General features: G+C 41.2%; 1 protein-coding gene across 1 annotated transcript in view; it reads right to left on the bottom strand.

Moving 5' to 3' along the window:
* Positions 1 to 9,890: 9,890 nt before the first annotated feature.
* The window catches only part of MTNR1B (melatonin receptor 1B), a 31,744-nt gene continuing 16,566 nt past the window's right edge, over positions 9,891 to 25,068 (bottom strand). Inside the window, exon 2 of the mRNA XM_087966144.1 lies at positions 9,891 to 10,929. Within this exon, the coding sequence (XP_087822270.1) occupies positions 10,091 to 10,929 (839 nt within the window). The 3' untranslated portion in view covers positions 9,891 to 10,090. The remainder of the gene's footprint in view (positions 10,930 to 25,068) is intronic.

The following is a 25,068-nucleotide window of genomic DNA, read 5'->3' as shown; positions in this document are numbered from 1 at the left end:
AGCCTGCAATACTGCACTCTAACCACTGTGCCACCACAGATCATAATAGCTTATTGCCCTCCATATAGTGAAGAGCATTGCTCCATTGTTAAAATGGAATAAAGCATAATGGTTTTTAATGTATAAATATCTGAGCGGCATGGTAGCCTAGTGGTGAACATGCTTGCCTCCCACTCAGAAGGTTGAGAGTTCAATCCTAAGTAGCGGCAGATGTTTCTCTCCTCGGGTGCAAAGGGAAAAAAATATCTGCTGCGAACTCCATGTGGCATCAGGAAGGATATCCGGCCAGTAAACGCTCAGCTCCATCCAGTCACCCTAACTCTACCCATAATTAAAGGATTATAGGGCCGTTAAAAGGGAGTTTTATCAGGGGTGCGATTCTACCGGTTCACACCTATTCTCTAGAACCGGTTGTTAACATTCTAAGCAGTTTGGAGAACCGGTTGTTAGAAGAAATTACTGGCCTAATCCTGTAAGGAAGGCAGGAAGGAAACATTCTGGTGTTGCTTACAGAAACTGCCTCTCCGTTAACCCTTATTACATTCTTGGCAGGACTAGACTTTCTGTCTCAGGAACTTCTCTGGAGTTTTTTTTTTACCCTCCTTTGTTGGTACTTTGCTTGTGTGGAGTGACCATTCAAAGTTACAATGGCACTGAAAAAAGTGACTTATGACCATTTTTCACACTAACAACTGTTGCAGCATCCCCACAGTCTTGAGAGGCCAGGGAAAGAGATGCGTGCCTCAATGTGAGTGATATTGAGTTGGCCATGCCCAGCCAGTCACATGACCACCAAGCCACACCCACCAACTAAGCCACGCCCACAGAACCGGTTGTTAAAAAATTTGAATCCCACCCCTGAGTTTTATGTGTAAATACATGTGGAGTTTTGTCCTATTTCTCAGATGGTAGAACATCTTGAAGTTTTATATAATCAGCTTAACAAAGGGGTTCCGTTTAATTGAGCATTTGGGAGTTTCCTCAAATGAATCGATAGACTTGAGCTAAGTGTGCTTCTGGAATGAAACCAATCATTCCCCTGTTCCAATATTTTATTGATTTATTTATTTATTTATTTTAGTTTGTCAAGCATGTATAAGAAAACAAGTATAAGTATGAACATAACATATAAATATATAAATATAAACAGGTACAAGTATATTACATACTAAATGAGTATGAATAAATGGGAACAGTAGGACAGCAGAGGTGGTATTCAGCCAGTTCTGACAGGTTCTGGAGAACCAGTAGTGGAAATTTTGAGTAGTTCGGAGAACCGGTAAATGCCACCTCTGACTGGCCCTGCCCCATCTATTCTCTGCCTCCCGAGTCCCAGCTGATCGGTTGAGTCTTCTTTGGTTGCCCTGCACAGGAGAACAGAGCTAGAAAGCAGGTTAGTGGGGTGGGGTGGGAATGGAGATTTTACAGTATCCTTCCCCTGCCATGCCCACCAAGCCATACTATGCCCACCAAGCTACGCCCACAGAACCGGTAGTAAAAAAAATTTTTTAATACCACCAATGTAGGACAGGGACAGTAGGCACTCTGGTGCGCTTATGCACGCTCCCTTACAGGCCTCTTATGAATGGAGTGAGGTCCACGGTAGACAGTTTAAGGTTAAAGTTTTGGGGTTTTGAGGATGTAACAATAGAATCAGGTACTGAGTTCCAGGCATTGATCACTCTGTTTCTGAAGTCGTTTTTTTTCTGCAATTGAGTTTGGAGCGGTTTACTTTGACTTTGTATCTATTGTTTGCCTGTGTGTTATTGTGGTTGAAGCTGAAGTAGTCATTGACAGGTAGGACATTGTAAGAGACAATTTTGTGTAGTAAGCTTAGGTCAGATTGTAGGCAGCATAGTTCTAAGTTGTTTAGGTCCAAAATTCTAAGCCTGGTAGCATAAGGTATTCTATTGAGAGCTGAGGAGTGGCATACTGTTCTCGTGAAATTACCTCTGGACTTGTTCAATATTGATTTCAATATTGAAATAAATATTGATTTCAGGGGCTGAAGAGCTTCTTCCCACTTAGACAAAAATAAAGCTTTGAAAAGTCAAAAGTTTCCCCCCCCCCCCCATATGATGAATTGCATCTAATAAAGTAATCCATGCAACCTACGTATATATTATTTATTGGAAATAAATGGCTTTTCAAAAATATGTAGGATAAGAAGGAAGGAAATCACGTAGGATAAGAAGGAAGGAAATCATTTTCTTTGCTAGCATTTGAAATATTAAGGCATCAATATTTTAAATGCTTGTAATCAGTTTTATTTGAAACTGGCTTGCTAATTTCCTTGACGATACATATAGGATTCTACCACTGTTCACACCCTTTTTGAATTTGTTTGAAAGTTGCTAAAAACAGCTAACTAGTAAAGGCTAGTAAAATTGACTGCCTTTATTCTATCACAAATAATTGTCTCTTGCAATTATAATTTCTTCACAAAGGAAGATAAAGTAGAAATTTCCTGGTTTGAAAAGGGATGCTTGAAGAACACAATCTTTCTCGATTTTGATATGAATTGAACTTGCTATTTTACAGATCAGAATGCAGAATGGGTGAAATAATCCTTTTTATAAAAAAATAGTGTTGTTCTGGATGTCGTGATTTAGTTTTGTTTTAAAAATTTCAACCTGTGCATAAGCTAAAATATGTTTTGAAATATCTTCTTCCATTTTTTTTCTAAAAATGTATTAAAATAGGCCTATATATTTATCTATCTAGGATTGTTCTTTAAAAGGAACTCATCAATTAACGAGAAAACAAGATGACACTGATTCATTAATGAACACCTAACAAATGGCATAGACTAGAAATAAGCTGGGGTAGAAAGACAAATGATAGAAAGAACAAAGCGACCTAAGATTAAAAACTGAACAGATTCACTCTTCTGTAACCAAAGAGGAATGCCCAACTTTGGCTGTTCCTGTTCCCTCCCCAGTAGCCTTAAGATTAATGGTTTTGTTCCTTTTATTAGCTTACTAGCTCGGTACCTGTGCTTTGCTACGAAACTATGTGGTCGGGCTTAGTTTTTTGGGAGGAAAATAAGGCGGGTGGGTGGGTGGGTGGGAATTCTGCCTCTGCCCACCAGCATCCATTGGTATTCATCTGGCTAGCATCCTGTCAGTGTCTGAGAGAGTTGAGGGTTGTTTGGAAACTGAAATGGTATTTGCTGTGTGAACAAGGAGATAGCAAGGAGCCTGGGTGTGGCTTAGCTCAACTGTTCTGTACTAAAGCTGCTTGGTCTTCTGAAACTGAAACTCCTCTCCTCTGCTTGTGTTTTGCATTTGGAACAGATTTCAGGTGGGAATTGGCAGTAGTACTCCTTAGCATCAGAGTGTGTTGATAATAATATACGAAATACTAATGCTCTGATGGTCATTTCAAAAAACTTAGTAAGCACCTAGAAGCCAATGAAATTTGACATACGTGCCAAATTTCAAGTTTGCAGGCTTAGCTCAACTGTTCTGTACTAAAGCTGATTGCTGCTGTGAAACTAAAACCGAAACTGAACCTCCTCTCCTCTGCTTGTGTTTTGCATTTGGAACAGAGTTCTTTTCAGGTGGGGAGGGGGAGTAGAACTCCTTAGCATCAGAGCATGTTAATAATAATAATAAAGGAAATGCTAATGCTCTGGTGGTCATTTCGAAAAATCCTTTCTTAGTGAGCACCTAGAAACCAAGAGGAACATATGTGCCTATTTTCAAGTCTGTAGGCTTTACAGTTCTGGAAATTTTGTGATGAAGGATGTGGATCAAAGAAATATTATTTTGAATTCTTTTAAATAATTTATATTATGTATAACAAGGGGGGATTGGATTGGATGACCAGGAGAGTTCCTTCTTTGCTAAAATGCTTGCTCATAACAGTTATGTTTAAACACTTGCTTAAGCTGAAAAACATGTAACCACAAATATTTCCTACCTGGCTGCTTGCTGTAAGGTTTCTTGTTTCGATAGAATATTTGAACCGCAAGTTCAAAAGGACATGCACTATAAACTGTATTGAAAAAGGAAGTGCCTTGCTCTTCTGACTCCAACCGACCAGAGAGGGATTCAGAATTGCCTGCTTTTGCAAAAGTATAACAAAATTCTTGTTTGCTGACTTTATCTCGTTGTCCTGAAAATTTGTTCAGAATTTGGGGTCACCTAAACCTGACAGTGATATTTTGCTTTTATATATATGGATTTAATCTAATTCCCAGTATTGACTTGAACAATGATACAATGAGGACTGGAGAGGAGGTCATTGCTTGTTGTTGTTATCGTTATTATTGATCATCACATAGTCAGCCGAATGTTCAGACTGGGTTTGGCAATTTTGTCTACCTGTTGAGTCCTTACCAAGGATCTGGGATAGGCAAATCTGGATGTTTGACGGTGTTACAGATATTGTCGCAGGATGGAAGCCGTCCCAAGTAAAGCTGCCTTCTGCAATTGATTAATAGCGACTTTGTCAATGCCAATGGTGTTCAAGTGGTGCTCCAGTTGTTTTGGGTTTGCACCTGGCACCTATTACTATTGGTACTACCCTGGCTTGCCTTTGTCATGTTGTTGTTGTTATTTGGCATTGTTACAGTAGCCAGGTAGACCACAATGCTATTGCAGAGTAGTAGTGTGACTTGCCAAGTTACCAGTCCTCTTATAGGAGATGCTTGCACGCTTCCCAAGCATGCCACAGGAGGGCAATCTGGCTTCACATCGGAGGGAAAAATGAGCAGCTCTTCTTGCACCGTCCCCCAAGGCTCCGTCCCTTCCCAGAACTGCCTCGCAAGTGGGTGTCGTAACCAGGAAGGTTCAGAGCCATGAGGAATCTGACCACCTGCACAGAGCACAGCTCATCTTCCCTACAGAAGTGGTACCTATCCATCTACTTACATAAAACGTACTTTCGAACTGCAAAGTGGGCAGAAGCTGAGGCAAGTGACAGGGACACACCCTGCCAGGCAGTGCTAGGGTTCGAACGCTGGAGTTAAGACCATCTCCAGGGACATTAAGCCACTGAGTCACTACGTCTTTGGAGAGAGGGTGAAATGGGAATAGCAAAAGATGGTCAATTATGTTCTATATTCCTAGTAGTGACTCACCCCCTCAAAGAGCAATCACATTGACAAGCCCTCAAACAGGTAGTCCTAGAGTTACAGCCGTTCATTTAGTGACAGTTTAAAGTTATACCGGCACTGGAAAAAGTGACTCACAACCAGTTTTCACACTTATGTCGGTCCCAGCATCCCAATGGTCACATGATCAAATTTGAGATGCTTGGCAATTGACATGTACTTATGACTGTTGCAGTGTCCTGGAGTCATGTGATCACCTTTTGTGACCTACTGAGAACCAAAGTCATTGGGAAGCCAGGTTTGCTTAACAACTGTGTTACTAACTTAATGACTGCAGTGATTCACTTAATGACCATGACAAGAAAGGTCATAAAATGGGACAAATCTTATTTAAGCCTTGGTTAACAATGTAAGTTTGGGGCTCAATTGTGGTCGTATGTCGAGGACTACCTGAATAATGATTTCTTGCCTATTGATTCCAAGGGGAAATAGAATTAGATGGTGAAAATAATCCAGGAAGAAGAGCTGAAAGAAATTGGCAGAATGAAATACGTTGCAGCATTAAGTGCCTTGATAAAAAACATAACGCAGTCCACATTTCAGTTTCTGCTGATATTGTATGATTTATGGCTTATTTTAGTTACGCTTTTATCTATATATTTCAACTCTTTGCGTTAGCCATTTGGAGAACTGGCTTGGGTGGAAATGGAGAATATCAATAACAGTAATAATGGCATTGACTTTGATGCTTTATTTATCCTGAAAGAGATAATGCCAACAAGGGAAATATTCATTGTGGGAGGAAAAAACAATCCACCCAAACATATAGGCCCTTATAGAATTGTAAATGTCTTTATTAAAAAACAAAGAGCTCTCTGGCTATTGTCTTTAGAACTACAATAGTTAAATGCATTAACAAAAGCTACAATCTATCATATCCCATACAAAATCTAATTGAATTCAGTGGAGTTTATTGTTGAATAGGCATGAACAATAATGGTGTTTGAGCCAAGCTACACTGAATGAAGAAAAGAAAAGGGGTCCTATTTGAACTTTTAAAGTAGTACGGTGTTTCTCAACTACGGGGACTTCCAGGAATATGGACTTCAACTCCCAGAATTCTCATGGATGGCGATGTTGGCTGTGGAATTCTGGGATTTGAAGTTCCATACTCACACCTAGAAATTGCTAAAATTGGGAAATACTGATGTAGTAAGTCAGGGGTGTCAAACTGGCAGTCTGTGGGCTGGATGCGTCACACTCAGGCCATGCCCATCCCAGCTCCGTGACGGGAAAAACCATCGAGAAACGTCACGTGATGGCAGCGTCATGTGACCAGTTTGACGCCCGCATAGTAGGTGGTTTTTCTCTTCTTAGATAAGAAGAGATCTGTACAGGATCATTATACCTCCAATGGGTGTGAGACTGTTTTGACCAAGGCTTCCTAGACCTAGTTGTTACACATACACTTATTTTAAAAACAAGTCTTGTTTAATTGCAATGCTGGGAATTATTTTCATTCCCAGCTGGTAATGAATCTCAAACAGTCCCTCGAGATAAGCACCCACCTTTCTTTTCTGTGAAGTGCTGGCAATAACAGAAGTGTCAAATGAACAAAACAAAAAAACCAACCGTACAAAGAGCTTCAAGAATGAATCGGAACCAAACGAACTACTTTGCTTCCTGCAAAGGTTTCATCATCTTTGCCTGTCCTTTATACCTTATGGGAGGGGCAATCACCTCCCAGACTTACTCCTGAGTCACCCCTTTTGTTTCAGCTTCTCTGGCCTTCTAGCAGCTCTGTGCACATGCGCACTGGGAACAAGCTCCCCTTGTTCCTCTGCCTTGCTGCTGCCAGACTCTGGAGGCTCCGGAGTCAGCACCCCACTCCCAGATGGTCCTGGCTCCATCTCTGCATCGAATGCAGGACCCTCATCCGAGTCCTCTCCAGACTCTTGAACTGGTCCACGTTCTTCCCCACTGTCCGATTCAGCTGCTGTCTGCACAGGCTGCCAGCAAACCACAACAGAGACTTCTAAAAAATTTCCCCTTGAACAATATGGGAAAAAGACTATTTTCATCCTAATTCTTGTTGGAGCAAGGAGATACAAACTTCTTCTCATCCATTAAAGAAGAAAGTGAGGTAAATATGCACCCAATACATTAAGATATAGCATGTCCCCACATCCGGGTGTTACAGCTGAGCTGGAGAAAAAGGAACATGCTTAATACAGTGGATATTCATTACCTAACCTGAGCAAAAACACACTCTGATTTTGTTGTAAGAACAAGGACACATTTCATTTATGACATTTTAATCTTTCAGTTCTTTTATATCCTTTTAATGAGCACAGACATTACATTTGATTCCAACAGCTGGAAGGCACCGAGCCTCCTGATGCGGAAAAACACATTCTCATATATAAAATACACTAAAACTCCTTTTTACAGCCCTGTAATCCCTTAATCATGTATAAAAATATACTATCTACAGGTAAGTCCTTGACTTAACAAGCACAATTGAGCCCAAAATTTACTTATCCTGTTTTACGACTTTTCTTGCCATGTTCATTAACTGATTTGCTGCAGTTGTTAAATTAGTAACACGGTTGTTAAGTAAATCTTTAACTTTGCTTGTCAGAAGGTTGCAAAAGGTGATCACATGACTGCGGGACCTTGCAACCATCATAAATGTGAGTCAGTTGTCAAGCGTCTGAATATAAATCACATGATTATGGGGAGGCTGCAACGGTCATATGTGTGCAAAAGTCCATTTTTCAGTGCCGTTGTAATTTCAAATGGTTGTTCTGACCTAGGCTTCCCCCAAAAGCACCAAGCAGACTCTTTGTCCCGGCAAAACCTCTTTTATTAAATGAAGGTGAATTTCTGGCATTCACTTTCAGCCAAAGGCCCGGCAAACAGTCTTTCAAGGGTGTAATTAGGAGCATAGACCTTATCTAGCTTGGAGAGCTGCCAAGTAAATATTTTCAAACGCAGTGCTGACAAGGAAGGACTTGGCACAGAATCTCCGAAATGCACAGACAGATCTTCACACTGCTGCAATGAACTTCAAAAAAAAAAAACCCTTCCCTTTTGCTCCTCTTTTAATCCCTATTTCTTTTGGCAGCTGTGTACATGCGCAGGCTGGAAACCGGCTCCAGCTTCTCTCCGCCTCACTGCTGTCCAACTTCGAAGCTGACAACTGCCAGACTGCCCTGACCCCATCTCTGCCTCTAACGCAGAACCCTTGTCTGAGCCTTCCTTCCTCAGCCTCCAGCACTGGCCCATGTTCCTCCCAACCTCCTCACTGTCCGACACTGCTGTCAGCTCTGCTAGCTGGTGGCGGGGCACAACAATGGTCACTAAATGAACTTTTGTAAGTCTAGGATTACCTATATTTTAAATACAATATGTATTTTATTTTTAAGTCTTCCCTTTGTCTGCCATGATTACTGGTTTAAGATAACTTAAGATAACCATGGGAACATTTAAGCACATCCATTAGGAAGGGGGATAATGTTTCTATGGATATGTCTGTAGAAACTCGGCAAGTATTTTCAAGAGTGGTGCTTATCATTTCTTTAGAGTTCCCATCACAGCAAGATTATAATAATTCTGGAATGGGACTTGTTGGGATAGAGAGGAAATCCCTTGACTGATTTGTGAGAGGGCTGGGATTTTATAGGACACCAGGGAAGCCCACTGCTCAACTCATTTATTGGTGATTATGTACAGAGTAACCAGATTTTCCTAAAGGAAACCAACCCTGACTGTCCTTTGGAAGGACAGATGCCGAAGCCTAAGTTTAAATACTCTGACCACCAAATGAGAAGTGGGGACTCACTGGAAAAGACCCTGGTGTTGGGAAAGACGGAAGGCCAAAGGAGAAGGGGGTGGCAGAGGATGAGATGGCTAGACTGATTGGCATTGATGCAATGGCCATAGGTTTGGGCAAACTCAGGGAGACAATGGAGGACAGGGAAGCCTGGCATGCTATGGTCCATGGGGTTTCAAGAAGTTGGGCATGACTTAGCAATAGAACAACAACAATGAACCAGGTTTTGAGAAGAAGAGGTGTGAAAAGGTCTCTCTGAACTTGATTTCAGTGGAATCTTTCTTCATGGCTGGAGACCCACCACATGGATTATAATTCTGACAATATTCAAAACAACAATGAAGCTATCATGAGCTGACAATTTCATTAATTTAATTGGCTCCAGCCTTCTGGAATGTCAAGCTTCTTGAGTTGAGAGCCATCTTCCACCTTTTGGGCCTTCCGTAACACTGATGGGGGCATTCCATGTTGGAGGTGGTTAGTGGTCAAGGAGGAAGATCCCAACTCCACCCCCCCATGGTATTCTGGTTTTATTTTATTTCTGTTTATTGAAAACTTCATGGTTTAATGTGTGTAGCTCATCTTTTATGAAGTCTGGGTAAGCCACCCAGAGTCATTTGACAATGAGATGGGTGGAACATACATTTAATGAATAAATAATAAACAATAATTAAGTCAACTCTGAGGAATAGACATTGCTATTCCCATTTTACTCTTTTAATACTATATAAGACTGAACCAGCATTCAGCTGAAGGAGGTTTAAATAAACACCACAACCATCATTAAAGAAGAAGAAGAAAATAATGTCATTAAACTACATTCATTCCTCTTTCCTAAGAGACACATTCTGGTTTTTGAGAGTCATATTTTGGACAAACTCAACGAAGATCGTGATTGTTTCTGTCCATATAATCAAAATCCCACATAGGTTTTTGAACTTAAAGCAAGCAAACAAACAAAAAATTTGAGTTTACTTTCCAAATCCCAAAGCCATTTTAAAAATTGTTCCTAGTGAATAAAAATGTAAACAGAATCTTTTTTGTCAGGAACTCAATTCCATATGATCACGATGAAGTGGCAGAATAAGATTTAGGCATACAAATGTACAAACAACTCAGTTCAATTCCATGCGATGGGACACATTTATAATTCACATTCATCTATTGACAACGTACTGGTATGAATTTGGTCATTATTATTTAAAGCAGGAGAAAGTTTGCTCTTCCGTATTTCTGTCTCCCCCTTTGGAAGGGTTCTGATGAAACAGTGTGGGAATCCACAGGGACATTAGAATTCGTTTGTATTCCTTCCGAAAATTTTGGTTCAGCAACCCATAGATTATTGCATTAAGGCAACTGTTGAAGTAGGCCATGAAGTAACTCACAACAAACAACCACTCAGGAATTTTAGGTGCTACTTCTGAAGGATTAATGGCCACAGCCAGACCTATTAAGTTCAACGGAGCCCAGCAAAAGGCAAAGATCACAAAGACAACAAACATGGTGAGAAAGTTTCGGAAGTCACTTGGTTTGATCTTCAGCTTCAATTCTGATTTGACTTTCCTCCTTACCCGTATCACCAGAATCCAAATCCTCAAGTAGCAGAAGGTCACAATGGTGATCGGAAGAATGAAGTGGATGATGACAACGGCAATGGTGTAACAGGAGCTGGTTGTTTGGGCGAAGGTGCACGAATAGATCCTTTGATCGTACTTGAGAGAGCCAACGAAAAAGTTTGGCACAGTCGCAACCACGGTGAGAACCCAGACAAGGCAGACATAAAACATCGTGTTTGACCAACTGTACACTTTATTGTATACAAAACTGTGGCAAATGTAGCAGTACCTGTTGATGGCAATGGCGGTGATGTTGAAGATGGAACCTATCACGCTTAATCCCATCACAAAGCCACTTGCTTTGCAGTGTGTTTCTCCCAAGGACCAGCCGTTGTGAAAAAGGGCAACGAGGACTAAAGGATAAGGGTACAAGGCCACCACTAAGTCCGCCAAGGCCAAGCTAACCACAAACACATTGCCTGAAAAAGAAAAAGAGAGAGGAACAAAGTCAAAACTTTGGATCAATGTTGGGATTCAATTTTTTTTACTACCAGTTCTGTGGCTGTGGCTTGGTGGGCATTGTGTGGCTTGGTGGGCATGGCAGGGAAAGGTTACTGCAAAATCCCCATTCCCTCCCCACCCCACTAACCTGCTTTCCAGCTCCGTTCTCCTGTGCAGGGCAACAAAAGAAGACCCAGCCAATCAGCTGGGACTTGGGAGGTGGAGAATAGATGGGGGTGGGGCCAGTCAGAGTGGTGTTTGCTGGTTCTCCAAATTACTCAAAATTTCTGCTACCGGTTCTCCAGAACTGGTCAGAACCTTCTGAATACCACCTCTGCTTTGGATATCCAAAATGAAAAACTTTTTCAGATGTAAAGGACACATTTCAAGACTATATGCACCCTTCAATTTGAAAAAGAAATCATTCTAGAACTGGGCACCGGTTTTGGACTGGCATGTATACTTTTTGTTTCTCTTGATTTAAAACATGCGGTGGGTTCAAAGTTCTCAGTAAAGAACATTCATCTCAAGCTTTCCTGGTTTTATGTCAGTATTCTACTGAAAAATCCTTCAGGTGACTCTGAAGATAATTTAGGCCAGGGGTCGCCAGGTGATGGGATGAGCTCCCATTCCTGCCCCAGCCTCCTCCTACCCACCTAGCAGTTTGAAAGCATGCAAAAATGAGCGGATTAAAAGGTGCCACTTTCGTGGCAAGGTAACAGCCTTCCATGTACCTTGGCATATAGAGTCATACTGGCCACATGACCATGGAAGCATCTTTGGACAACGCTGGCTCCTTTGGCTATGAAACTGAGATGAGCAATGCCCCCTAGAGTTGGACATGACTGGACAGGGGAAACCTTTACCATTTTTTTCTCTGTTTTTGTTTTAAAAACAGGTTAAGACTAGCCTCTTCCACCAAACTTTGGAATGGAGAATATGAATTCTGCATTGCTATGTTTTTCGATTCTCTCTCTCTCTCTCTTCTATCTATCTATCTATCTATCTATCTATCTATCTATCTATCTATCTATCTATCTATCTATCTATCATCTAGCAATAGCAATAGCACTTAGACTTATATGCCACTTCATAGTGCTTTACAGCCCTCTCTAAGCGGCTTTACAGAGTCAGCCTTTTGCCCCCAACAATCTGGGTCCTCATTTTACCCACCTCAGAAGGATGAAAGGCTGAGTCAACCTTGATCCTGGTGAGATTCGAACTTTTGAATTGCAGGCAGCTGGCAGTCAGTAGAAGTAGCCTGCAGTAGTGCACTCTAACCACTGCACCACCGAGGCTCTTATCTATCTATCATCTAATGTCTGCATAATTTTACAGGATTGTTTACATATCCACTACTCCATACTTTGCAGGTCTCATCTGTAATCTACTCCATGCTTTGCAGGTCTCACTACTGCTCTTGAGTCAAAGGCCCTACAAATGCTATTTCCTTAACCTTCCAAACATTGTAACCTATGTCAAGCTATGGCAATGGTTCTTTTCAGTTAATAACTCACTTGGTAACTGTTGAGGTAATTCCCCGTTAGGAGAATGAGCGCATACAGGGAGACGTATAGAGAGTATTGTTGGAATAATACACACAGAGCACACAGATACACTGTACAGTAAATGTAGGTTTTTACTTCCAGAAAGGTTTAAGCAAAGTCCAAAATAAGCAGTCCAAAAGTCATTCACAGGTAAATCAGTCAGTTTTTCAATCCAGGGATAATCCAAATATCAAATTCCAGTGTCAAAAACAGTTCAGTATCAGACTTACACTAAATCCAGTAATATCAGTCAATTAGAAGAAATGGAGGAACGGCAATATTTTCCAACAGAAGGAAACAGAGACTCAGAAGCTGTGTCTTCTGAGACTCAGACTAAAACTAAACAACCCAGGTTTCTGGCTCCATCGTATGGCTGTTTGAGAAACCACACCCAATTGCATGCTCTTGCATTCCCTTAAAGATATAGTACTAAAATGTTTATCCTGGTTTATATATTTCTAACCCAAATACCTGTTAGGTGACTTATATTCCTAACAGTAACCATAGGCAACGTGGATCTCATAAGATCAATAAAGATGAGGCAGAGTATTCTGACCCCTTCCTGGGTTTTTTTGTGAGGTTGAGGTGGATGGCTCTGCCCATTTCAGGGGACATAAACGAAAATGAAACAGTGAAGGGACCATTTGTTTCTACCAACTTCCTGTTGGTATTGCTCCGAAGTCTATTGCTGTGGGGAATGATGGCTTTGTTTGTTTGTTTGTTCGTTCATTTATTTCCTACTTTTATTTTTATAAATAATTTAAGGTGGAGAACCTACCTTCCTACCTCCTCCTATTTTCCCCACAACAATCCCTCCGTGAGGTGAGGTGAGGTGAGCTGAAAGAGAGTGACTAGGCCAAAGTCACCTAGCTGGCTTTCGTGCCTAAGAAGGAACTAGAACTCGCAATCTCCTGGCGTCTAGTCTGGTGCCTTAACCATTAGATCAAACTTCCTTGCAATATGTTAAGTTCCATTTTGTACCAGGTCAGAGTGGAGACTAAACTATTCTTATTAGGCCCAGCCCAGGTAACCTGCTCAGTTTTAAAGTTAAATTGTAAAGATTAGATCCTGGTCTCAAGAAAAGATTTCTCTGCCCTATCTAACACAGGATCTGGATTACGAGACTCTCGGGAGGCTTTATAATGTCTGTTGGCTTATTTACAAGGCTGCAAAAGATTATTTTTATCTTATTCATTTTTAAATGAATTATATAGCTGTCCCTGTTGTAACCACAGCCTGGGCAGCTCACAAAACAATAAAAATTCCACCTCCAACAATCAAATAAAAGCTCAATAAAAACTCAATAAAAACCCCTCATGGATCCTTGGGGTAGCACTCTCTCTCACACACACACATACCATCTTGCTCAACATATCCAAAGAAACTCTATTTGTACAGAATAATTTTGAGATTGTTGAATCCAGCCAATACATTAATTTGGCCTTACCCAGTGTGGTACCCTTAGTTGTGCTGGATTGTGTGGTTGTGGTTCTAACTGTTCTGGAGGCTTGGGGCAGCCCCAGTGGTGGGATTAAAAATTTTTTAACTACCGGTTCTGTGGCCGTAGCTTGGTGGGCGTGGCAGGGAAGGTTACTGCAAAATCTCCATTCCCTCCCCACCCCACTAACCTGCTTTCCAGCTCTGTTCTCCTGTGCAGGGCAACAAAAGAAGACCCAGCCAATCAGCTGGGCCTTGGGAGACAGAGAATAGATGGGGGCGGGGCCAGTCAGAGGTGGTATTGGCCGGTTCTCCGAACTACTCACAATTTCTGCTATTGGTTCTCCAGAACTGGTCAGAATCTGCTGAGTAACACTTCTGGTCAGCCCTCTGTAATGATGACACTTCCCTATCCATAAATCCTTCAAATTTCCTGCAGATCAGAGAATGCTTTTTTTCTTCCTTCATTCTTCCCCTTCTCTTGATAGAGAAATATAATATTATGGCCTCCACACATAAAGTTCTCAGTTACTGTCTTCTTAGCAAGTCTTTCCATTCTGTATTATTAATACAGATTAAAATGACCCTCAGTTGCCATCTTGTGCTCATTGAAATAGAACAAACAGTAACACCAGGGGTTGTTTCATCCCTCTTTGTTAACTATCTGGATAACTTCCACAATCCTTTTTTGTTGTTGTTGTTGTTGAAAGTTTTATTTGGGTTTTCACAAAAACAAAATATAAATAAAACATCTTTTTTGAAAATAGCATGGTCCCAGGTTATCACTTCTTCATACAGACACCAAACTCAATTTCATGCTCATTTTTATATTCTATTCCATATCTTATTACCATTTTATATTTTCTACATAGTTTTTCCCCTCTTTTAATTTTCTCAACTTTATTTTAATTATCTCATCTCAATCAAATCATGATATTTATACTTTATATTTATATTTATACAGACATAGGAATTTGGGGGAAAAAAGATCTTAAAAGTCTGGATTTGACAGACTTAGATATGTTTAGACACACTTAAAGAAGGCTTACTCCCACCCATTAAACAATGCCTTATTATTAACTGTAAGGTGATAGTAGCACTCCAATATCTCAGGGGCTTCCACAAAGAAGAAGGAGTCAACCTCCAAGCTCCAGAAGACAGAATAAGAAGCAATAAGGTAAAGGTTCTCCTCGCACATACGTGCTAGTCGTTTCCGGCTCTAGGGGACGGTGCTCATCTCTGTTACAAAGCCAAAGAGCCAGCAATGTCTGAAGACGTCACCGTGGTCATGTGGCCAGCATGACTAAATGCCGAAGGCACATGGAACTCTGTTACCTTCCCACCAAAGTGGCCCCTATTTTTCTATTTGCATTTTTACATGCTTTTGAACCGCTAGGTTGGCAGAAGCTGGGACAAGTAACGGGAGCTCACTCCATTACACAGTGCTAGGGATTCGAACCGCCGGACTGCCGACCTTTCTGATCGACATGCTCAGCGTCTTAGCCACTGAGCCACCACGTTCCTTAAGAAGCAATGGATAGAACAGTGGTGGCTAACCTTTTTGGGCTCCTGTGCCAAAAATTGCGCACGCACTGGCGCATGCGCTCTCGCGTGCCAGCATCCAGAAGGCAATGTGCCCCACCCCCCTGAACATGTATGCACAACACCCCCATGCCTCTTTACTTGCACTGTGCATGCCCCAGCCAAACTTACCTGCACTGTGCATGTGCGTGCCTCCTAGCTGATTTTCGGCTCGTTTGAGACAGTTTTTGCCCTCCCGGAGGCTCAAGGGAAGCCTCTGCAGCTTTTGGAGGCTGAAATACTGCAAGTGCTGAAACAGGCCCATTTTTCAGCCTCCAAAGGTTGCAGAGGCTTTCCTCGAACTCCCGGGAGGGTGAAAACAGCCTCCAGAGGCCCTCCGGAGGCTGAAAATGGGCACTTCCTGCATTTCCGGAAGGCCCATTTTTCAGCCTCCTGAGGCTGCAGAGGCTTCCCTAGAGCCTCAGGGAGGCCAAAAAAGGCCTCAAACGGGCCCAAAATCAGTTGTGAGGCATGTGCATGCACAGTGCAGGCAAGTTTGGCTGGGGCTCGCATGCCCGCATAAATGACTCCACGTTCGCCATCATGGGGATAGAAGCTAATCAAGGAAAGAGTCAACCTAGAACTAAGGAGAAATTGCCTGACAGAACAATTAATCAGTGGAACGACTTGCCTCTGGAAGTTGTGAATGCTCCAACACTGGAGATTTTTAGGAAGAGACTGGACAGCCCTTTGACTGAAATGGTATAGGGTTTCTTGCTTGAGCAGGGGTTGGACTAGAAGATCTCCAAGGTCCCTTCTAACTCTGTTATTCTGTATAACATGCATGTGTCACACAGTTCTCATCATGCTATGAATTTAGAATTTGATCTGAGCAGACAGGATTACGTTCAGTTCATTTTTTTATTAAACTTAGCCAACATCTGAGACTGAATTTATAGAAAGTAAGTAATTTAGTTTCGTTGTCTAAAACATCTGACTTTGGAACAAAACAGAGCAAAAACTCCATAATTCATATTTTGTTCTGTAAGATATTCTCCATCTTTCCTCCTTTCTCCTCACTAATATGCTTCTATTTTATACAAAATATACTTTACAACTTGAATTTTATAAATCTATATTTAAAACTATATAGGGGGAAATATATTTACATGATAGATATAGATATAGATAGATGATAGACATAGGTGTGTGTGTGTGTGTGTGTGTGTGTGTGTGTGCGTGTATACGCTATACCCGTGCTTCACTACAAAACTATGTGATCGGGCTTAGTTTTTGAGGAGGAAAGTAAGGGGGAAAAATTGTGCCTCGGCCTACCACCATCCATCTGTATTCATATGGCTAGCATCCTGTCAGTATGTGAGAGAATTGAGGGCTGTTTGGAAACTGAAATACGGAAAGTGAAACAGTATTTGCTGTGTGAGCAAGGAGACAGCAAGGAGCCTGGGCATGGCTTAGCTCAACTGTTCTGTACTAAAGCTGCTTGGTGCTGTGAAACAAAAACTGAAATTGAAACTCCTCTTCTCTGCTTGTGTTTTGCATTTGGAACAGATTTTCTTTCAGGTGGGGAGGAGGAGTAGAACTCCTTAGCATCAGAGCGTGTTAATAATAATATATGAAATACAAATGCTCTGATGGTCATTTATATATATAAAGCTTTCGGCTTCGTGCTTGTGCGAGCCTGAAGATGGCGAGTGGGACCTTGTTGCCAAGATACTCTCAATCTTACATGGGAAAAGACCCGAACATATATATCAATACATACATAAGGATGCAAATACATATACATATACATATAAATGTACATATTCTCTCTCTCTCTCTCTCTCTCTCTCTCTCTGTGTGTGTGTGTTTTTTCGTGGGTATTTATATGTATGGTATTCAGCTTTGTTCAGGTATTTTCCCACATCTTTATGTTGTGCTTTTAAAGCTGAAGCGTTGCTACAACTTTAAAAGCACAACTATAAAGACGTGGGAAAATACCTGAACAAAGCTGAATACCACACACACACACACACACACACACACACATACATATGCAGAGAGAGAGAGAGAGAGAGAGAGAGAGAGAGAGAGAGAGAGAGAATATGTACATTATTTTGCAACCCTTTGCTTCAAAGAATGATATAGTCTTCCCTAGATTGGTCCTTCCAGCCTTGAGATATGTCAAATGTAGTACTTTCCAGGTGTGTTAATTATATTTCTCATAGTTTCCGGTAAAACAATAAAGTTGGCCAGGAATTATGGGAAATGGACTTCAACTCATCTGGAGAGCATTAGGCTGGGAAATGATAATGGACAATGGAGATAAGATAACTAACTTCTTTCTTTTCCATTTTTGCTCCTCTGAATCAGTCCTGATTCCTGGCAAGCGCTGGGAGGAGCCCCTGCAGTTGTCTTGGCAATGTTTACAAAAGTGGTTTGTCACTGTACTATTTCTAAAGCAGACAGAGAATGAATGGCCCAAGGTCCTAAAGCGAGCTTCCTGCCTAAGGCAGGACTAGGATTCACAGTCTCCCAATTTCTAGCCTGGTGCCTTAACTACTACACCAAACAGGTTTTCAAGATAGAAGACTGGAAAGAAATTCTGGAATGTGCAGAGATGGATAAGTTAACTCTAAAAATTAAAGGAAAAGAAGATTTGGACTATTTCATAACAGGGGAACTATTCTATAAATGGTTAAATGACAGATATTGAGATTAGAGGACTGGAATCAGGTGAAATATGGTTTATAGGAGAAATAAAAGAGAAGAGAAGAGCAACAAAGATGATCAGGGGGCTGAAAGCTAAAACATGTGAACAACGGTTGCAAGAATTGGGTATGGCTAGTCTAGTGAAAAGAAGGACTGGGGTGACACGATAGCAGTGTTCCAGTATCTGAGGGGCTGCCACAAAGAAGAGGGAATCAATCTATTTTTCAAAGAACCAGAAGGAAAGCAATGGATGTAAACTAATCAAGAGAAGCAACCTAGAACTAAGGAGAAATTTCCTGACAGCTAGAACAATAAGCAAGTGGAACAGCTTGCCTTCAGAAATTGTGGGTGCTCCATCACTGGAGGCTTTTAAAAAGAGACTGGACAACCATTTATATGAAACGGTACAGTCTCCTACTTGAGCAGGAAGTTGGACTAGAAGACCTCCAAGGTTCCTTCCAACTCTGTTGTTCTAATTTTAAGTTCTCTGAACTTTTGGCTTGCTGGAAAATAAAAATAAAAATAAGGGTTGAATGAAATTTAATAATGCATATAATTTTAGGAGTGTAAGATTCTCATTGGTAGTCAAGCCCAGTATTTTCCAACCTTGACAAATTCCAGATGGATGGATTTCAGCTCACAGAATTTCCCAGCCAAAATAGCCTCTACTGAATATTCTGGAGATTTGAAATCTACCCGTCCTTAACTTGCCAGAATTGGGAAGCATTGATCTGGTTCCTAGAAGAGATAGACTACTATGCATCATTGAATGGATGGTTTCTGAAAGCCTATGGCTTCTTGGTTGCATATTTCATTTCTCCTGCTTTGCTTCTCCCCGCTCTGGCTTATGGTACTGACTTGTGTTCCATCCCAGTGAAGTTTTCCAGACTCAGATTTCATTTCTGGATTGCCAGATGGGACCATAGCAACCAAAATGGAGCTTTGAAAGCTTTTGAAACTCTAGACCTTTCTCCAACTAGTAAATACAGGATGCATGGATTCAGCCACTATGTGCTTGTAGGGTCAAGTGTCTGTATAAGCCATTGCTGGTCTTCACCATCTGTTCCTATTACAAAGAGAAATTAGAGCCTGCTAGATTCATCAACGTTATCACAATACACGAAGGTTTTGTAGCCAGCAAGAAAACAGAGGGATTAATAGTATGGTGGGACAGCCTTTACCTAAAGCTCGGATGGATCTCTTGAATGAAGAAGTCTAGCAGAATGGTGGAATTCTAGACTCACCAGTCTAGATACCTACATTCCTTTGTGTCTTCATTACAGACAGCATGATCTTTCTCATGATATGCATAGGATCCGGTAATCCTATGGCTTACAATATTTTATACTTATACTGATTCATATCTTGTATGCTGCACCATTTCTGGATCTTCACAGAGGTGTGTAAGATATACAAAACAGAACAGCAAAAAGAATTAATCATCACCTGGGCTTAAATTGATTGTATTCAAAGATTTCCCCTCTCTTATCCCAATTCTTAAAACTAATCATGTATTTTGAGTTGAATTCATGTTCCATAGTCACTAGAATCATGTGCTCTGTAAGAAGCTGTGATGATGTCAACATGACACTTGCATTATAAGATGATCACTGCACACAGGGCGTGATTACATAAAGACATCCAAAACACATTGTAAGTCCCATTGCTTGCCTGATGATGTCATCACAGACATCTCCTCATTTCCTCCACCTCAGCTTGAAGGAGTTTTTACTGGATGTTAAACATGGAGGGCCAGGTTAAACCTTGACGTTAGGAGCAGATGGTGAAGACCAGCAATGGCTTATACCAGGGATGTCAAACTCAAGGCCTGCGGGTTGCATCTGGCCTACGGGGTGCTTAAATTTGGCCCATGGGGCTGGCCTGGAAATAGCAAAGGACCAGCCCATGGTGCCTCTGGCAGCCAAAATGGAGAGTGGGGGAGCCTCACAGAGTCCCCCTCCATGCCAGGATTTGGGGTTTCTCTGAACTGCACAGAATCTTAGCTAGAGGTTTTCCTGAACCCCTGCAAACCCCCAGCGGCCCACCCCTGCATTCAATATAGCACAATTTCTGACTAAAATCAAGGGAATATATGGGCCTTCATATATGGGCCTGCTTGGGGTAGATTGTAGGGGTGATACAGAAATAGAATTTTGATGTTATTTTATTCTATTTTACATATGTATGTATTACATTATTGTATTTTATCTAGAGGTGGTATTCAGCAGGTTCTGACCAGTTCTGGAGAACCAGTAGCGGATTTTTTTGTGAGTAGTTCGGAGAACCGGCAAATCCCACCTCTGACTGGAGATTTTACAGTATCCTTCCCCTGCCACGCCCACCAAGCTACGCCCACAGAACCGGTAGTAAAAAAATTGAATCCCACCACTGATTTTATCCCCTAATTATTGTATTTTAACCTATTCTTATTTTAAATTGTTTTAATAGGATTTTATTGGTAATTTTATTGTATTTTGATACAGTCTATAGGCTAATCAATAAAGCTAAACTAATCTAATCTATTTGCCTGAAGAGAAAACTCTCTGTGCAACCAATATCACCCCCACCCCTATTCAAAAAGCAGTTGGAGGAACCCCAATTCAGCTCAGGAGTGCATTGCATAACAAAAGATTAAAGACTCTTGAAAATTTCCGAATATTTCTGGCATCTGTTATTTCTCATTAAAATCCATTCATGCAACCACTAATTGATTTAATACTACCCTTTTGAGCTCTGGGCCTTTTTTCCCCCTCCTCTATGCTTAAAAGAAATGCACACAATTGCTAATTGCTAATCCATTTTGGCCCAGCCTTTTAGACTCATAGATGCTAGTAGAGGTAATCTCCCAAGTGCGATTTCCATTATGTGTTTTTAATTTCACAGAATTATTTCATCATTTTTGTAGGCTGATGGTCTATCTCCTTCATTGTGTTCACAGAACACACTGGCCCTGTTACAGGCTTAGCATCTGCATTTGCCCAATATCCTATGCTCATCCGAATGGTCTTCTTGGAATGCTTTCCATCACTTTCAGTGCAACCTAACATAAGTAGGGAGCAAGAATTACAGTCATCTGAAATCCTCCTAGAAAACCATCTCTTATTTCATCATTAAAAACCATGTATTACTTCTAGATGGTTGAGTTTACTTCCACCCCCCCGCCCCAACTGTCTTCTGCATCTTTGAAAGAGATGGTTCAGAAGATTATTCATTGCTCGTCCATTTCAGTCCAGGATTTCTGTCTTAGAGACTTCTAGCAGAGCTAATGCATCAATTGTAGTTTTCGTAATATGTTTGAATTGAATTAAGTATTCATATGTTCAAGCTTATCTCAGTTTCTCCTTTTTAGGTCTACAGCATCCTTCCCCTGGACTGGGGTGGAATGGGGATTTTACAGCATCCTTCCCCTGGACTGGGGTGGAATGGAGATTTTACAGCATCCTTCCCCTGGAGTGGGGTGGGAATGGAGATTTTACAGCATCCTTCCCCTGCCATGCCCACCAAGCCACGCCCACAGAACCAGTAGTAAAATTTTTTGAATCCTACCACTGGAATTAGCCCAGGGAATTTTGAACGTATGAATGTTCAGTCCATTCTAGTTACAGTAGTCAGATGGAGCACTGACACCGATGGAGCAGTGGTACAGTAACCAGGACACAGGAAGAAATACACCCAAGTGTTTCCTCTTCCCTCTGTTCCAAAGGAGCATTTGCAAGACTGAGAACTGCATTGGTTCAAGAAGACTTTTCAACATACATAATGCACCTCCTGCTTGTATTTCCTCCTGTCTATCATTTCCCCTGCATCAACCAATGATAACATCCATTCTTGGAAGAGACTTTCAGAATGATGTCAAAGTGATGGTCACAGAAGGAGATCCTTCCCAGGCAGGAATGGTGGAACGGAATAGAATATGGAATATGGACTACAGAATATAGAATAGAATAGCTTTATTGGCCAAGTGTAATTGGACAGACAAGGAATTTGTCTCCGGTGCAGAAGTTCTCAATGTACACGCAAAGCAACAGAGTAGTAATAATCATAATAATCATACTAATAAGAGCAGGTAGTAGGGAAGGTGAGAATAATAAGAGCAACATTACAGCCATACAACTTGGGTAAATAGACATAAGACAATACCGTGAGGATTAGATGTTCAGCAGAGTGATTGCACAGGGAAGAAGCTGCCCTGTGCCTAGTTATTGTGATATGCAGTGGACTATAGCACCATCCCAAGGGGAGGAATTGAAACAGTTTATGTTCAGAATGTGAGGGATCCGTAGATGTTTTCTTGTCCCTTCTTCTGACCCACACAATATACAGACCCTCAATGGAAAGCAAGCTGGTGGCAATTGTTTTTTTTTTCTTCCTGTAATTCTAACTATCCTTTGGAGTCCATGAAGATGTCAAGATGTCTCTGTGGAAGTAGAGCCAATTAATGCAGTGAAGAATGAAAAGCTGGTAATAAACCTCCAATACAGAAACGGGATGTTCATAATAATAATTGCACAACAGTGGAACTGTTCCCTACTGTTGCAGGATAATGCCTTTCCCTAGAGGTTCTCAAAAAAAAATCTAGTGAATCCACTTCTCACCTGAAAGCAGTGTCTAAAAAGTGCCGCATACCAGCCTTTTCAAAAACAAATTTCATTACAGAGAAATATAATGAAATGAAAACCAGCAGTGTAATCCACCAAGGCTGATTGCTGGGTGCAGGAGCTAATTCCGGAAAAGTCATTAAAGTAGAATTTAATTCTGTAGCAAAGAGTTCTGAAGTGTTCTTGCAAACCCTGATTTCATGCAGGAAACTTGGCAGCTCGCTTGCTTTTCAGTGCTCCTCACTTAAATGTTCAATTAGGTCTTATCTCGAAGAAAATTATTCCTTCTTCAAAATTAGACACAGTTCAGTGAGACACCAAATATCTTCTCAGTAACCATTATTTCTGAAGATCCGGTGTTACTCCATACATTAGATCAGGGGTGTCAAACTCAAGGCCCGAGGGCCAGATCCAGCCAATGGGGTGCATAGATCTGACCCATGGGGCCACCCTAAAAACAGTAAAGGACTGGCCTGCGGTGCCTCTGCCAGTGAAAATGGAACTCGGGAGGACCACCTGAGCTCCATTTTTGCTGGCAGAAGGTTGCAGGAGGCTGTTGCAGCAAAAAATGAAGCTTGGGAGGCCATTTTCTTTGGTAGAGCGCTCGGGCCACCACAGGTGGCCTCAACATGAGTGATGTCAAGCTGGCCCCACCCATCCTGGCTACACTCACTCCGGTCCCCCAAGGTCAAACACAACCCTGATGTGGCCCTCAATGAAATCGAGTTTGAAACACTTGCCTTAGATACACTTAAGGAACTAGGAATGCTGCCAATTCATAATAATTTTTGTCTGGAAAGCTGAGACTTAAAGCTTTAATTCTCTACTAGCTGGATACCTCCGCTCTGAGACGAAACTTTGTGATCGGACTATGCAGCTCCCACCACCTTGAGTCTGGAAGCAGTTCCATAGGTGGAAGGTGTAGACATTTTGGTGAGGTATCGACGTTTAGTACTATAAGGAGCCCCAGACCACTCCTGAGTGAAGGAGTGGAATGTCTGCCATCTTGAACTGAGGTAACAAACTGTGAAGCAACTGGCAGATGGAACAGAGTTCTTTTCAGGTAGGGAGGGGGAGTATAACTCCTTAGCATCAGAGGGTGTTAATTACTGTATAAGAAATAGTAATGAAATACTAATGATGATGGTCATTTCGAAAAGTTCTTTCTTAGCGAGCACCTAGCAGCCAAGTGGAACATGTTTTAAGTTTGTAGGCTTTATGGTTCTGGAGATTTCATGATGAGTGAGAGGTACTTGGCTTTTTTTATTTATATTTATATATATAATAATTCTATTATATATATATATATAATATATCCAATAAACAATTTGGTTTCAGAAAAAAACTATCCTGCAATCTGCAACTCTTACACTGCAAAAACATATGGACGACACAACTCGACCAGGGCAAAGCAATAGACGCAATCTACATAGACTTCTGTAAAGCCTTTGATTCAGTGGTACACGACAAACTACTCCTAAAAATAAAATCCTATGGTATCTCTGGACAACTGAATAACTGGATAGAAGCATTCCTGTCAAACAGACAACAAATGGTCAAAATCGGGAGCGTCCTATCAAATCCAGTACCTGTCAATAGTGGTGTCCTCCAAGGCAGTGTTCTAGGACCAACTCTCTTCATACTCTACATAAACGACCTCTGTGATCATATTAAGAGTAATAGCGTTCTCTTCGCTGATGATGTAAAGCTGTTCAATACCACAGACAATACTGCTACCCTACAAAAAGATCTTGACTATGTATCAGAATGGTCAAACAAATGGCAACTTCAAATCTCAACAAATAAATGCTCTGTCTTACATATTGGCAAAAAAAATCAGAAAATAAAATACAGGCTGAATAGTCAAGAACTTGTTGATGATCCAAACTCTGTAAAGGACCTTGGAATACTCACCTCTAATGATCTAAGTGCTAGAGCCCACTGCAACTACATAGCCAAAAAGGCATTAAGAGTTGTTAACCTAATCCTACGTAGCTTTTTCTCTGGTAATATCACACTACTAACCAGAGCATACAAAACATTTGCTAGACCAATACTCGAATACAGTTCATCAGTCTGGAACCCTCATTACGTATCTGATATTAGCACAATTGAGAAAGTCCAGAAATATTTCACAAGAAGAGTTCTCCACTCTTCTACTCGTTGTAGAATACCTTATGCCACCAGACTTGAAATTCTAGAACTAGAAAACCTTGAATTACGCCTCCTTCGGTCTGACTTAAGCATGGTATATAAAATCATACATTGCAATGTCCTACCTGTCAATGAATACTTCAGCTTC

The sequence above is a fragment of the Notechis scutatus genome, chromosome 5, assembly GCF_049901735.1.
Source record: "Notechis scutatus isolate UNSWTSFEM ecotype Mainland chromosome 5, rNotScu1.2, whole genome shotgun sequence".
Taxonomy (NCBI): domain Eukaryota; kingdom Metazoa; phylum Chordata; class Lepidosauria; order Squamata; family Elapidae; genus Notechis; species Notechis scutatus.
This window is presented reverse-complemented; position numbering and strand designations above follow the sequence as displayed.